The 13,182-nt window shown below is 50.2% G+C and overlaps 2 protein-coding genes across 3 annotated transcripts; both read right to left on the bottom strand.

The window, feature by feature from the left end:
• Positions 1 to 447: 447 nt before the first annotated feature.
• On the bottom strand, positions 448 to 6,239 carry SRA1 (steroid receptor RNA activator 1). The gene is made up of 5 exons (XM_082651932.1): positions 6,194 to 6,239; positions 5,943 to 6,068; positions 2,109 to 2,314; positions 1,064 to 1,172; positions 448 to 909 (listed from the first exon to the last, which is right to left on the bottom strand). Exons 1-5 carry the CDS (start codon positions 6,216 to 6,218, stop codon positions 698 to 700), a joined length of 678 nt encoding a protein of 225 aa, XP_082508058.1. The 5' UTR covers positions 6,219 to 6,239; the 3' UTR covers positions 448 to 697.
• Positions 6,240 to 7,033: 794 nt separating this feature from the next.
• APBB3 (amyloid beta precursor protein binding family B member 3) lies at positions 7,034 to 13,152 on the bottom strand. 2 transcript variants are annotated; one of them, XM_082651462.1, is made up of 12 exons: positions 12,750 to 13,152; positions 12,299 to 12,462; positions 12,140 to 12,216; positions 11,494 to 11,554; positions 11,144 to 11,290; positions 10,894 to 11,021; positions 10,352 to 10,466; positions 10,129 to 10,213; positions 9,800 to 9,883; positions 9,419 to 9,534; positions 9,090 to 9,281; positions 7,034 to 7,561 (listed from the first exon to the last, which is right to left on the bottom strand). In XM_082651462.1, exons 1-12 carry the CDS (start codon positions 12,796 to 12,798, stop codon positions 7,325 to 7,327), a joined length of 1,455 nt encoding a protein of 484 aa, XP_082507588.1. In that variant the 5' UTR covers positions 12,799 to 13,152; the 3' UTR covers positions 7,034 to 7,324. The 2 variants fall into 2 exon arrangements, with proteins under 2 accessions (XP_082507588.1, XP_082507589.1); XM_082651463.1 differs by lacking the exon at positions 9,090 to 9,281.
• Between the last annotated feature and the right edge of the window lie 30 nt (positions 13,153 to 13,182).

Genomic DNA, 13,182 nt, shown 5'->3' on the forward strand with positions numbered 1-13,182 from the left:
GACCCAAACAGAGGCAGAAGCTTATTTGGTGAGTCAGATAAAGAGTCATAATCCTACTCTCCCCATCCCCTGAAAAAAAAAAATCATGATCCCATATGTCAGCAATCTGGTCTTTTTCACCTTCAATTTATACAGCTAGGTTCTAATCTCTGTAGCACTTGCATACCTCAAGGGTGATGCAGTGCAAATAGGTCAGTCTCCTTTTTTTGAGGGAAAAAAATCTTCCCATGCTATTTGAGCCTCTGTTCCCATACTGAAACAAATCATCCAAACACAGGGTTACTCAGCCCAGCAAGGGATGTATGTTTCTGTCTAATTTGGGTGAAAGTGGCAGGCAGTAATCTGCTCACGCCTAGCAAGGCCATTCATGATGAACAGAGGAAGAACAGAGGTGTGCACGGTGCACAGCGAGCAAGGCAGTTAAGAACACCAGAGGGAACCAGTCTGGCATAGGAAGGGTTCATCTCTCCTACCCAGGTCCCACCACATTGAGATGTTTTATTGAAATGCATACGGTGTGGGTAACAAGTGGCCTCCCTGTGGTCCAGGAGGGACCTCTTCCCCCAGAGATGGGTCAGGCCAAACACCCCAACGGGGCAGACAGTCTCCCAAGTGGTAAAAGGGAGCCAAGTTAGGGAAGGCCTCCCATGCCAAGGCATAAGAGATGGTGTGAGGTGAGGCTGGGGAACCCATAGGATTAAGGATCATGTTGGATGCCTGGCATGGTCTGGTTCTGCTCAGCTGTGGCTACAGATTTCTCTTCATTGGCCTCCTCCTCTGAAGACAGACTCCTCTTTTCCGCAATTAATCTTTTAACTCCCACCATCCACTGACTGACCTCAGTCACATGGTCAACCATGAGTGAGCGGTGGATGTCATCTGCTGCATCCCACTGGTGGCTTGAAAGCTCTGAGGAGAGAGAGGGGCTGAGCAAGAAACCTGGAGCAAAAAACATAGCTGCAACTCCTCCCCTCCCAACCAGTCAAAATCTCAGCACCTAGTCCAACTTGGACAACCATGGCAGGATGAGGGACTTGGGCTATACCAAGGGACCCAGCCACACCTTGCACCAGCAGAGCCATCCTCTTCTTTACAGGCATTGACAGCTTCCCTCCAGCCCACTGTTCCTGCAGCAGAGCCAGGCGTCGGCTGATGTCATCACATACCTGCTTCTGAGAGACAGAAGCCCCCTCCAAGTCAGTGCTGCCAGCCCAACAGGGGCAGGGAAAGGAGCACCACATAGGAAGCACCTGCTTTGTCTGGCCCAGGAACTTTACACTCTAATCTTAGAGTTATGGTTCTTTACGCAAAGATTAGAGGCCCCACTAAGAATCTGATGAAATCTATGGATCTCCTCTCAAGAAAAATGCATTATGGCTAGAATTTTTAAATTTCTGGAGTTTCTCATATGCTCAGAAATTAATTCTATAGTGCTGCTTTACAAATAAGGAAACTAAGGACCAAAGAGGTGAAGATCACTCTGCTACTTTTTTTTTTATAAACTTATTTATTTTTGGCTGCATTGGGTCTTCGTTGCTGTGCATGGGCTTCTCATTGTGGTGGCTTCTCTTGTTGCAGAGCACGGGCTCTAGAGCGCAGGCTCAGTAGTTGTGGTGCACGGGCTTAGTTGCTCTGCAGCATGTGGGATCTTCCCGGACCAGGGCTTGAACCCATGTCCCCTGCATTGGCAGGTGGATTCTTAACCACTGTGTCATCAGGGAAGCCCCTCTGCTACTTTCAAGACTCCTCAGATCCCTTGCCTCCAGAGAACTTAGGAAACATTATCAATAAAAAAAGGGGTTGTTGTTGGGGTTTTTTTCCCCTCCCTAAGCATAATATCAGCAGGGTCTATTCTCAATGGCCTAGAGGTATGTAGATCAGGCTGTTATTGTCACTAATGGGAGCTGAATTCAATTCTTGTTCCTATAAGCCTCTTCTGAGGCTTGTGAACCCTCCTAAATCCTGTGTTCATTTTTCTAGGAAGTCCTTAGCAAATTCTGAAGGGGTTCATAACTCAGAAAGGATTAAGAGCCATTGCTTATAGGGTCAGAGGGTCTACCTTTGAGAGTCATACCTGCATCTGGCTGTTGATGGGAGCTTTCACTTACCTTTGTGTGGCCACGGCAATCCTCCAATGCCCGTTCCAAAGGTTTCAGTACATCTTCCAGCAGAATTTCAGACTCAACGACTGGGAAATTTGTGGGCTCCATGCTGGAGGGAGGACAACTCCCCACAAATGGGGGTCTGGAAGCCTTACTTGACAGAGGTGGAGGCCCCATTGGGGGGGCCCCAGGAGATGTCTCTGAGGTGGGGACTGAAAAGGTAAAGCAAGATCAAGCAAACATGGCTTAAATAGGTACAAAGAAATAAAATGGATGATGTGATAAAGAGGAATAGTAGAGGGACCTACCTAGCCTGAGTGTTCAAGGAAGGCCTTATAAGATGATATCTAAGTTTATCCCAGCTCACACACTATGTGACATATGGCAAATTACCTTTAACCTCTGAGCTTGGGTTCCTCTTCTGTAAAATGGGGATATTATAGGAATAGTACTTATTTCACAGGGTTGCAATGATGATTAAGTAAGAATATAGGTACAGCTGCTACATTAGTGTGTAGCAAAAAGTGCTCACAAAGTTAAGAACCTGGATGAGATAGATGCAGCCATAAAGAGTTGAAGGAACTATGTACTAGGGCAGAGGTAAGGGAAGGGCCCAAGAGGTGGAAAAAGTCCTGACTTGTTCAAGGAACAGAAACAAGGCCTATGTGGCTGGAAATGATTAACACTGAAGAAAGTAGTATGAGCTTTCACTGGAGAGGTAAGCAGGGGTCCAGACCCTGCAGGGCTTTGGAGGAGTTTAATCTTGAGCCATTACTCCATTAGTGGTAACAGGAAGCCACTGCAGGTTTATAAAAGCAGGGACTGATATCACTAAACTTGTTTTTTATGACGTTCACTCTGTATGGTCTGTGAAAAGTTGATGAGAATAGGTAGAGGAGGGCAGGTTAACAATAGTCCAGGAAAGAGAATGCTGGCATGGACTAGAGTGAAAGAGTAGATGAGGGGAAATGGAGTGGTCTGAGATATATTTAGGAGGAGGCAGAACAGATCTTGATGGAACAGGATGGGGTGAAGGAGAGAGAAGCCAAGGATGACTCTTGGTTTCTGACTTTAATGATGGGATGGTGGAATCACTATGGAAAATGAGAAAACTGGAGGAGAAAATTCAAAAATTACTTTTAGGTATCAATATCCGCATGGATGATAATTCATCTAATTTGGTGTGTCAATTTGACCTTCTCACCTCCAATAACCATTTTTTCTACCCTACCTCAGCCTCCCATCCCCCTCTGCCTTGTTCTCAGCAACAATGACCACCGCTCATACCCTTCCAGCTCAGCTACTCAGATTTTTGAGGTGCATTAAACTCACTCCCTTTAAATTCATAGCTACGGATTTTAAAAGGCATCCAACATTGCCTGGAAATCATATACTTTGCCTCATTTTTCCACTCTTCAGAACAACTATTTTCACATCTTATCTCCTCTAAACTTTTCTACCTTCTTTTATTTTCCTTTCCCTGCTGTCTCTGTACTTCTGACCCTACCTCATATTTCACTGAGAAAATAAAGGTCATTGAACAGGAACACTCTCATCTTCTCACCACCAGTTCTACTAACCCACTTGCATCTGTGGCTGCTTTCCTTTCTCCTCTAATAGATGAAAGGTTCCTGTTCCTATCAGAGGCCATCTCTCCAGCTGTACTCTGCATCCCCTCCTCTCTTGCCTCCTCTAGGCTTCCCTCCTGCAGTTATCCCTTTTCTCCTGTGCCATCAGTTCTCCCTCTCTACTAAAACATCCCATCAGCATACAGAACCATCCCTTACCTCACGCTGCATCCTCAGGCACTGGCCTATTTCTCATCTCTGCTTTACAGGAGAATTTCTTCAGTGAGCTGACTACAGTTTCTCTCTACTTTTCACATTCTCTCCTCAGCCCATTCCTGCTGGGTTTCTGCTCTCATCACTCCTGACTGCTTTTGTTAGGGTCAGTAGTGATTGCTATGTTTGTCAAATCAAGTAGTCCCTTTTCTTCATTTTATTTAACCTCTCAGCAGCATTCATCAGGGTTGAATCAAGATTTTAATCTCTCCCAGAGTAAATTTTACTTTCTTCTTACTTCTTTTACTCTTTCTCAATCTCATTTGCTAATTCCTTCCCTATTCAACCTTGAAATGCTAGAGCACCTTAGGGCTCTGTCTTGGATCCTCTTTAGGCCTCTATCCACACACACTCTTTATTCAAGCCCATGACATCAAATACCATCCATGTGACAGTGGCACATTTCTGTAATTCTGGCCTAGACCTCTCCCCAGAGTAGCAGCCCAAATTTAACATGGCCAAGACAGAAAGCTTGCTTTTTTCCTCACCCACCAAAACCCAGTTATCCCATATCAATGAACAACACCATCCAGTTCCTCAAGTGAAAAAATGTGTGTTACATTGCTTCTTCCTTCACCTCACCTACTACACCTACTCATTCCTGACTTTCTCCATAACATATGCTATATCCATCCAATTCCTACCACCTCTAGTACTCCCACCCTTGTCCAAATCATCATTACATCTTACCTACGTTAGCAAAATAGCCTCTGAATTTATCTTTCCACTTCTTCCCTAAAATCTATTTTCCACACAGTAGACACAGTAATCTTTTTAAAGATATAAGTCAGTGTTTCTCAACCTGGGGAGATTTTGCCCCCAGGACAAGTGTCTGGAGACACTTTTGGCTATCACAACTGGGTGGGTGCTACTGACATCTAGTGAGTAGAGGCCAGGGATGCTGCAGACATCTTACAATGTATGGGACAGTCTCTCACAAAAAAGAATTATCTGGCCCAAAATGCCATTAGTGCTAAGGTTAAGAAACTCTGATTTATATTATAACTCTGCAATGTTACGGGTGTGGATAAGAGAGGAGTGAAAAGAGCTGAATCTGAGCTCCCTTTTCAGGGCCACAGATCCACCTATTGGCACGGGAAATGCTCAGGGGGAAAGGATGCCCTCCTCTACTTTAAATTTTTCAATGGCTTCCGCTTTACGTAGATTAAAATACAAACTCCTTATCCTGGTTTACAAAAACCCACTATGATCTGGCCCCCTGCCTACTTCTCAGATCTTAATCTCTATCCCTAGCCCACTGTGCTCTAGTCATCAGATATTCCTTCAGTCTCTGAATTTGCCAAACTTATCTCAGGGCTCCTGCAGTAGCTGTTTCCAATGCCCTGAATACTCTTGCACCTGATCTTTGTGTGGCTAGCTTTTAATCATTCAGATTTCAGCTTAAGTGTCAGCCCCTCGGATACCTTAGTTACCCAGTCACTCTCACATCACCCTGTTTTATTTCTCTGCAAAGCCCTTACCACCATTTCATCTATCTCCAAAGCGATAGTGTGGACTCCAAGAAAACAAAACTTTTTGTCTTGTTCACTGCTGTTTAGTTTGCCTTCAAACACAGTAGATGCTCAGTAGATGATACTGATTAAGTGAATAACACGTTAAGTCTGAGATGCTTATCATACAGTCAAGTGACGAGGAAGAACAGACAAATGGGTATACCACGATGGGGTTCTGAGAAAAGATCCAGGTTGGAAATAGGATTTGAAAATAATTTGGGAATTAAAAACTATATTAAAAACCGTAGGTCTGGATGAGATCACCTAGGGCGAAAGCCCAGAGAGATTCTTTTGAGACCAACGTACCAATTATTTACCTGGGCAACAGGTAAGAGGCTCGGAAAAGGGCCAGAACTGGCCCCCTTTCTGGGGCTCCAACCTCTCTCCTCAGGAAGTCCTCAGAGAGCAAAAAAGGCCCATGGTACAAGCTTATTCCTGGCACCGCCCATTCTCGGCGGGTCACGGCGCACAGGGCCCCCACGCACCTCTGGGGGATCCATCCTGGGGAGCGGCGACCCTCTTGGTGAGCGGCGTGCGCTTGGGTCCGCCAGCCTGGGTCTGCAGCCCGTATGAGAATTGCGGCGGGTCGTTCCAGCCGCGCTCCTTGTTGCCTGCGAAGGTGAGAGGACGTGTGAAGCGAGCCTGGGGGCGACAGAGGGTCCGCACCCCGCGCGGTAACCGCCCCCAGCCTGGACCGGCGGTAGACCCAGCGCCCCAGCCCACCCGCCGCGCTCACCCGGTTTCACGTACAGCCCCGCCATCTCCACTTCCGCACGGCCAGCGAGGCATCACGTCATTTCCGGGGCGGCCGCACCCGAGCCTGCTGGGGCACGCCCCCGGCAGGGCCGGTTGCCTGGAGCCCTCCAGGTTGGACAGTTCAGAAACGCTGGGAATCGCCGTCGAGGCCCTGCTCCAACTCCCTAAGGAGCTCTAAATCTATTCCAGCTAATAACGCACGGGGTCCTAACTACATGGTACCAAGTGGGGCTGTTTTCCAGGAGGTGGCGCTCTAGGAGCCCAAGTGGGTTCCCTCTCTCCAAATCTCACAGTTGCTCTCAGGAGCAAGTTTAAACCACCAGAAGCTCATGCCCCACACATGCCCCCACTGTGATCTAGCCAGGTGGACTTCCAGAACCTCTGTCCACTTCCCTGAACGTTTACACTCTCTCGGCTGGAATGTATTTATTAGGAAGCCTAGCACACTTAAAGTACCTCAGACCAGGTACTTCAGGTGTCTCACCTGAGCTCCCACAACCTTCTGAGATTTCCTAGTTGTACTATATATTATCTTCAGTGCTGTTTATTTGACTCTTGTTTGACAGTCTCAGAAGGTGGAACTCCTATTTTATTATACCTCCAGTGCCGACCTTAGTGCCTAGTGCCTATATATTCATAAAAATATATTTCTTAAATGAAGTCATTTTTCCAACACTCCCATGCCCTTATGTGACTACCTGCAGCCACCGACACCAAGCACAGATGCAGACACTCATCTCATACAGGTTGTTAACTCCCAACCCAGTCCCAGGCCCAATATACTCACATCCGGTGAGGTCACTGAGGGATTTTTATTTGTACCGATTTTGCTATAAAGTGTTGCTGAGGTAGAGCCAACTGTCCAGGGCTGGACAGGGGCAAGGAACACAGGGACCCAGGGAGAGGAGAGCCCGGGGCCTAGGCTGTGGTACAGGGCCTCTCAATCATCCATATAAACAATAAATTGGGCAATAAATAGAGGGTGGGCAAGGGTCAGTGGGGAAAGCAGAGAAGGCTCCAAGGGGCGAGAGGCTGCAGGTCCCTGGGGAATGAAGGGGTACAGAGTCGGGCATGGACCCAGAACCTCCTTCCCCAGTCCTCCCCGATTAATTTAGGGCATGTGGAGCAGAGAGGGTTTCAGCCGGAAGGCATCAAGAAAAGAGAAGATGCCCCGCTTTCGAGGGGCTGCCCCTGCACCCCCAACCCCTCCTTTGAGCAGGGGGAGGGGCAGGGGACCTCCAGGGGAGTCCACAGAGCTGGTCCGCTTGAGTCGTAGGCGGGCACGGGCCTGGGCACCCCAGGCCTTGCCTCGAGCCGCAGAGGCCACAAGACACTTCTGGTACTGAACCTAGGGAGAAGAGGAATGTGAGGATCCACTTCCTTTCTGCCCCGGACCCCCTGAAAGCTCCTGCAGGACAGGGACACGGCGGCCAAGGCTTCAGTAGGAAATGAAGCTGGTAGTCTGCCACATTTGGAGCCCCTACAGCATTCACAGGTAGCTCAATAACAAAAGCCTAAAACTTCACATTCACTGAGCATTTAAGGAGAGCTTGACACTGTGTTAAATTCTTTATATATATAATCTAATCGAGCTAGTTATTTATCGGGTGTTAAAATCACCATTTTGCAAATGAGGAAGTGAGATTCAGAGAGAATACATGACTTGCCCAAGGTCACATAATCAGAAATTGATAGAATTGGAATTCAAAACTAGTTCTGATTGCACGGCCTGTGCTCTTATCCATACCTACCACTATGCTAACTCTCCTCCATCTCTCATTGCAGTGGACTGGACCCTGGCAAAGTGGACTCCCTAGTCAAAGGGATGTTCTACAACCCAGTCCCAATGCAACTGCTCTGCTCCTCTCTCATTTGAACTCAACAGGGTTCTAAATAGTCTTCTCACTTCTCTTGTGTCTTCCAAATCTTCTACCCATACTATAGCTTTAGTGATCTTCAAAATTCACAAACTTGACTTCACTGTCCTGCTCAAAACCTTTCAATGGCTCAAAGTGCCTCAAGATAAAACAAATTCATCACCCTACCCTGTAAGTCCATGACCTGGATTCTGCCATTCTTTCTGCCCCTATCTCTCACTCCATCTCCCCCTGCACTCCAGATACACTAGATTCTTACACATACTCTAATCCACTGACATCCCTCTCACCTTCACAGCTGGGGTTCCCTGTACTTGGCACATGTCCTGTCCCATTCCCCTTCACCTGGATAACTTCCCTCCTTGGACCTTCAACTCTCAGTTTTCTATCACCTCTTTCAGGTAGCCTTCTTGAACCTCCAAAGGGGCCATATCCTCCATCATCCTGTGGTGTACAACTTCTTTCTGGCCTGTCTCTGCTCTAACCTAAGTGTTCTGTGAGGGCAAAGGCTATGCCCTCTAAACCACTGAATTCCCAGGGTCCAGTATGGTTGAGTTCCGGCAAGCACTCGTATTTGAGTGAATAAGTGAACTGAACTGAGTGCAAGTATCCCATACTCAAATGCCCACAGATAACCAGAAAACAATTTAAATGAGAGAAAACAGGAAAGACAATGCTCACCCTTCAAGGCACAGCCCTTACACAATTCCAGCTAAATGCTGAAATGTATACATGTGGACCCAAGTGCCAGAGCTTCTGATATTTTACAAAAAACACAAATGGCAATTATTATGTGAAATGTCCTGGCCTTTAAATATTGGCAACTAATTAAAGCCTATTAAAAACAGCATGAGGGTCAAATAAAATACTGCTGAACCACAGTCAGCCCTGGCATGGCTGGTTTGTGATCTCTGGAGAGGCTGCCGATCCTGAACCCCAGTCACCCGTACAGAGCAGCTGCAGGGCAATCCCACCCATCCATTCCCACCCCTAACTCACCATGCAAGCAGCCTGCACAGCTTCGGAGAGTCCCCCTGCATGGGGCTGGCACCAGAAGGCCGCACACTGGAAGCTCTGACGGCCCAGGTCGGCAATGAGGCCAAAGGTGTGTGGGTCACGACCAACACCAATAAAGGTCACGAGGCGCACAGGGCACTGCCACAGTGGCTCCTCCTCTGCACCAGCCTCTGCCTGCCCAAATCAGGCCTAGTCACTAGGTGGCCAGGTACTAGCTGGACCCACTGAGCACTTCCAGTAGCAAGCAATAACCCCTTGGCATCCCCACCCACCCCTCCACACCCCCAACTTCACCTTCTTCTGGCTGGTACCTGAATGGGATGTGCAGTCATGAGAGAGTCAGATATGCTGAGCATGGCAGGGACCCAGGCGTCCCGGTCCCCATGGGTGGTGAGGGTACCAATGGCCGCGTTCATCACGTCCATGCCTGGGGGGGGACAAGCCCACCATGGTGTCTCCCAGGCGTAAAGAAGGATCTGCAGGGAGTGTCTAGGCCCCTCTCACTGACTTAGGATTCAGAGAGATGGGAACAGAATAGCTGCAGCCAGGTTTAGACTCCTGAGTTGAGAAGGGTGGTACATCCCAGGCTATAGAGGGCCATGGGAGCACTCTTAGAAATGTGATAGCTCCTTCCTTTCCCACCTTCCTCTTCTCTTATGGAGCCCACCCCCTCCAGCCCACTCAGTCCTCACCCATGGCTTTGGTGACTGGCAGGGTCCCCATGTACAGTGCCTCGTACTTCTGAGCAGCCTGGCTCACCGCATCCAGTAGCTCCACTGAAATATATACACCAAGTTGGCCTGGGTACTCTCTCAGAGACCCCTTTCTCCACGCTTCTAAGGGAACTGGAACTAGCAGGAAAAAGGCCATGGATGTTCCTCCAATTTAGAGTTTGGGATCCCTGGGACAAGGATACCTCAGAAGTTCTCTATCTCCAGAGAAGTACTAAATAACCAGAACCCCCTTCCCATCTTTCACCAAAGTAGCCTGTTGTTGCAGTGCAGCCCTTCCCTCCCCATACCTTGTCGAGGCAGGTCTTCAGGGGAGATGGGGTCTAGTGAGCAGCAAGGGGAATCACCATTGACCCCTACTCGCTCTGACAAGATCTGAAACACAATGCAGCCAGCATGAGGTGTAGGGAGGGGGAAGTGAGGTAAGGGAGCCAATACCACCCTAACCCAACCACCTTAGCAGCTTCAGACCCAGCTCCATACCCACATTCCCTGCCCCACTCTGGCCCTTACCTGGGCACAGAGCCCGTGTAGGGCACTGGCAATGGCCTTGGCAGGGACGTCACAGCGAAACACATGGCACTTGAGCATACAGCTGTCTTTGTCACCCGCCACAAAAGCGAAGTCCCTGGCAGGGTCAGAGATGGGGCTAGGGCAGGGCCAGGGATGGAGCTGGGGTAGAGGCTAGGTAGGGACAGGGGCCTGTAGTGCCTGCAGGAGGCTAGAAAGTCAGGGTTATGGCAGGGATGGAACAAGGAGATCAGGGCTGGGGCTCTAGGCACCTGGCTGTCACTCACCTGTCACTGTTCCAGAAGCATGTGGGAGCACAGGAGAGAATCAGCCCAGCCTCTCAGGCTCTCCCCCATCCGTCCCTGCTGAGCTGGGCCCACCCTCCCCAACCAGGGCTGGACCAGGCAGGGGAGGCAGAGCTTGGGTACATGTCAGAGGACCTGTGTCCAGGGGTTCAAGTACAGGGGGTCAGCATCAGCGGGGATCACAGCCTGCCAGGGGGAGGGAGGAGCAACTCTCACTTCGAGGGATGTAGGGGTCCTCACCGGCCCTTGGAGCTGCCCACACCCCATACACGAATGTGCACCAGAGGCTGGCGGTGGATCAGACTGTGGTCCAGGGGATTCACCAGGCTCATCACATCCTTCTTCAGGATCATCAGCATGTTCTGGCCCTGCCAAGGAGAGGTCAGCCCGGAGCTCAGATGAAGGTGGTTGCCATGAGGAACAGGCAATTCAGGGACAACCACCACTGCTGGATGCTGGGCTGAACCCCTTAAAGGGCCAGCCAGCTTACCTCGCCCCAGGTACCATCCGGGGGCTGGCTCTGGCTACGAGTCTGGGCCAGCTGCTGGATGCAGTTATTGACTGCAATACTGCTCTTCCCTGGTACCAGGTCCTCTTCAGGTACTTCTACCCAGCCCAGAGAGCGGACTGCGAAGCACTGATGGGTTGAGGAAAAGGACACGAGGACCCTGAGTAAGTAGAGGTGAAGTAGGGTGGGAGGTGCCACAGGCTCCACATATATAAACCCTCTGAGACCTCCCTTCAGCCTTGATTACCTCTGCTCAGCCCAGTCTCACCCCTGACCTTTCCCTTGGGACCCTCCCCAATGCCCCGGACTGGCCCTCAGGCCCAAATCACTACCTTAGCCCCTGGCTCCATTCTCTGGATGTAGGATTCTTCACCATACCAGGACAGAGAATTACTGGAATAGAGCAGAGCTCGTAAGAGGACCACAATTCCTACAGAAGGGACAATGGTGAGGACCAGACTACTCGATGGGCACAAGATGTGGGATAAGACCCAGAATATAGTGTCCCAAATATAAAGTCAGAGTGAGACAAGGCCCAGGACATATTACATAAATGTAACATAAAGCATGGCTTAGAATTTGAGGGAAAATTCAACACACAGGACACAGAATAAAACAAACATGGAACAGGGTCCAAGATCTGGACCAGCGCCCCAAATCAGGACAAGAAGACCCTAGAACACAGGATAGGAACCTCCGTGGACAGAACCTAGGGTAGTGACCAAGGCCTAGAACATGAGAGGTCAGGACCCAGAATACATAAAACAACATGTAACAAAAAACAGCTTGGAACAAGGAACAAAACTCAAAACACTGGGAGAGTCAACAATATGGGACAGAGCCAAGAACACATAACAAAACCCTAAACATGGGACACAGTCCAGAACCTGTGCTGGAAAGCGGACTGTGGGTCCAGCTGCATCTTTGAGTGCCATGGAACCCCAAGCCTTTCATTTTTGCCTGGCCTATCCCTGTTACCTCCGGTCCAGTGAGCTCTCCAGGCTGGAGAAGGATCTCCCCTTGGGGGGCCGAAGTCCCCAAATTCCCTCCGTCTTCTGTAGAGAGGGGGCTAGGTCAGTGTGGCAGTAGGCTTAGATCCACACATGAGCTCAGGCCCCCTCTTCACACGCCACCTACCGTGCCTGGGTCCTCTGCATCTCCTGACTCCCAGGTTGGGCGCTGCCACTGGGTGCTACCGCTGGGTACATGCCAATAATAAGTACCTGCAGCATCGCGGATCTTCCTCCAGCCAGGGGGCAAACCTGGCTCCCCCTCCAGACTCTGGTCCCCCCACAAGTCATCTACAGGAACGTGAGATTGGAGAAGGAAGGCATATATGTGCGCTCAGAATAACACTTTGTCATAACCCTTCCTCCAACCCAAAAGGCACAACTTAGCGCTGAAGGTTCAGCCTGAGGGTCCAGGCTTCCAACCTTGGATACTGCAGTGCAAAGATCGGGGTTCATTTGTTCCCTGGTCCTCACTCCGAGACGTACGCCCCTCCCTGTCTTTGAGGCTGAGGTAGCCTTTCGCGCTCCCTCGTCCCCCCTCAGCTCCCGATCCTCCCATCGGGACCCTCTGTGCACACCATCGCAGTTGACCAGAATGATGGCCAGCATGTAATCCTTGCCCAGCATAGCCCTGGTCGCGTCCCCAGCTCGCCTCCGGAGCTGCTGCGCCTACAAGTCCAGCCTCTGCGCTGGAATCGGCCTGGCCAGCTGGCGCCGCACAAATACGGGGCGGGGCAGGGGCCGGGTCCTGGGGCGGGAAAGGACCCGCCTGAGCAGCGCCTCCTGTCGAAAGGTGGCGCGTGAAAACAGCCGTCCTGATCCCCCAGTTGCCGCGCGTTGGCGTGCGAAGGTCTGGAGGAGGAGCAAGGTCCGCGGCGCGCACGCTGACATCATAGCTCAATTGTGAGCTCATCAAGCGGCGGAAGATCCGCCAGGCGAACTTGCGCGGAGCGCACACGCGCACGAGTGAGATCATGGCATTTAGGTGGTCTACGCGCGCGCACACGCAGC

Source organism: Grampus griseus, assembly GCF_964374135.1.
Source record: "Grampus griseus genome assembly, chromosome: 3".
Classification (NCBI taxonomy): domain Eukaryota; kingdom Metazoa; phylum Chordata; class Mammalia; order Artiodactyla; family Delphinidae; genus Grampus; species Grampus griseus.

Coding starts and splice junctions, on each gene's coding strand:
- APBB3 (XM_082651462.1), bottom strand. CDS start 12,798: ATGCTGGGCAAGGATTACATGCTGGCCATCATTCTGGTCAACTGCGAT. Junction 11,291..11,493: donor GAATGGAGCCAGGGGCTAAG/GTAGTGATTTGG, acceptor TCAACCCATCAG/TGCTTCGCAGTCCGCTCTCT. Junction 9,884..10,128: donor TGAAGACCTGCCTCGACAAG/GTATGGGGAGGG, acceptor TATATATTTCAG/TGGAGCTACTGGATGCGGTG.
- SRA1 (XM_082651932.1), bottom strand. CDS start 6,218: ATGGCGGGGCTGTACGTGAAACCGG. Junction 6,069..6,193: donor GGGGCTGTACGTGAAACCGG/GTGAGCGCGGCG, acceptor TCACCTTCGCAG/GCAACAAGGAGCGCGGCTGG. Junction 910..1,063: donor GATGGCTCTGCTGGTGCAAG/GTGTGGCTGGGT, acceptor CTCTCTCCTCAG/AGCTTTCAAGCCACCAGTGG.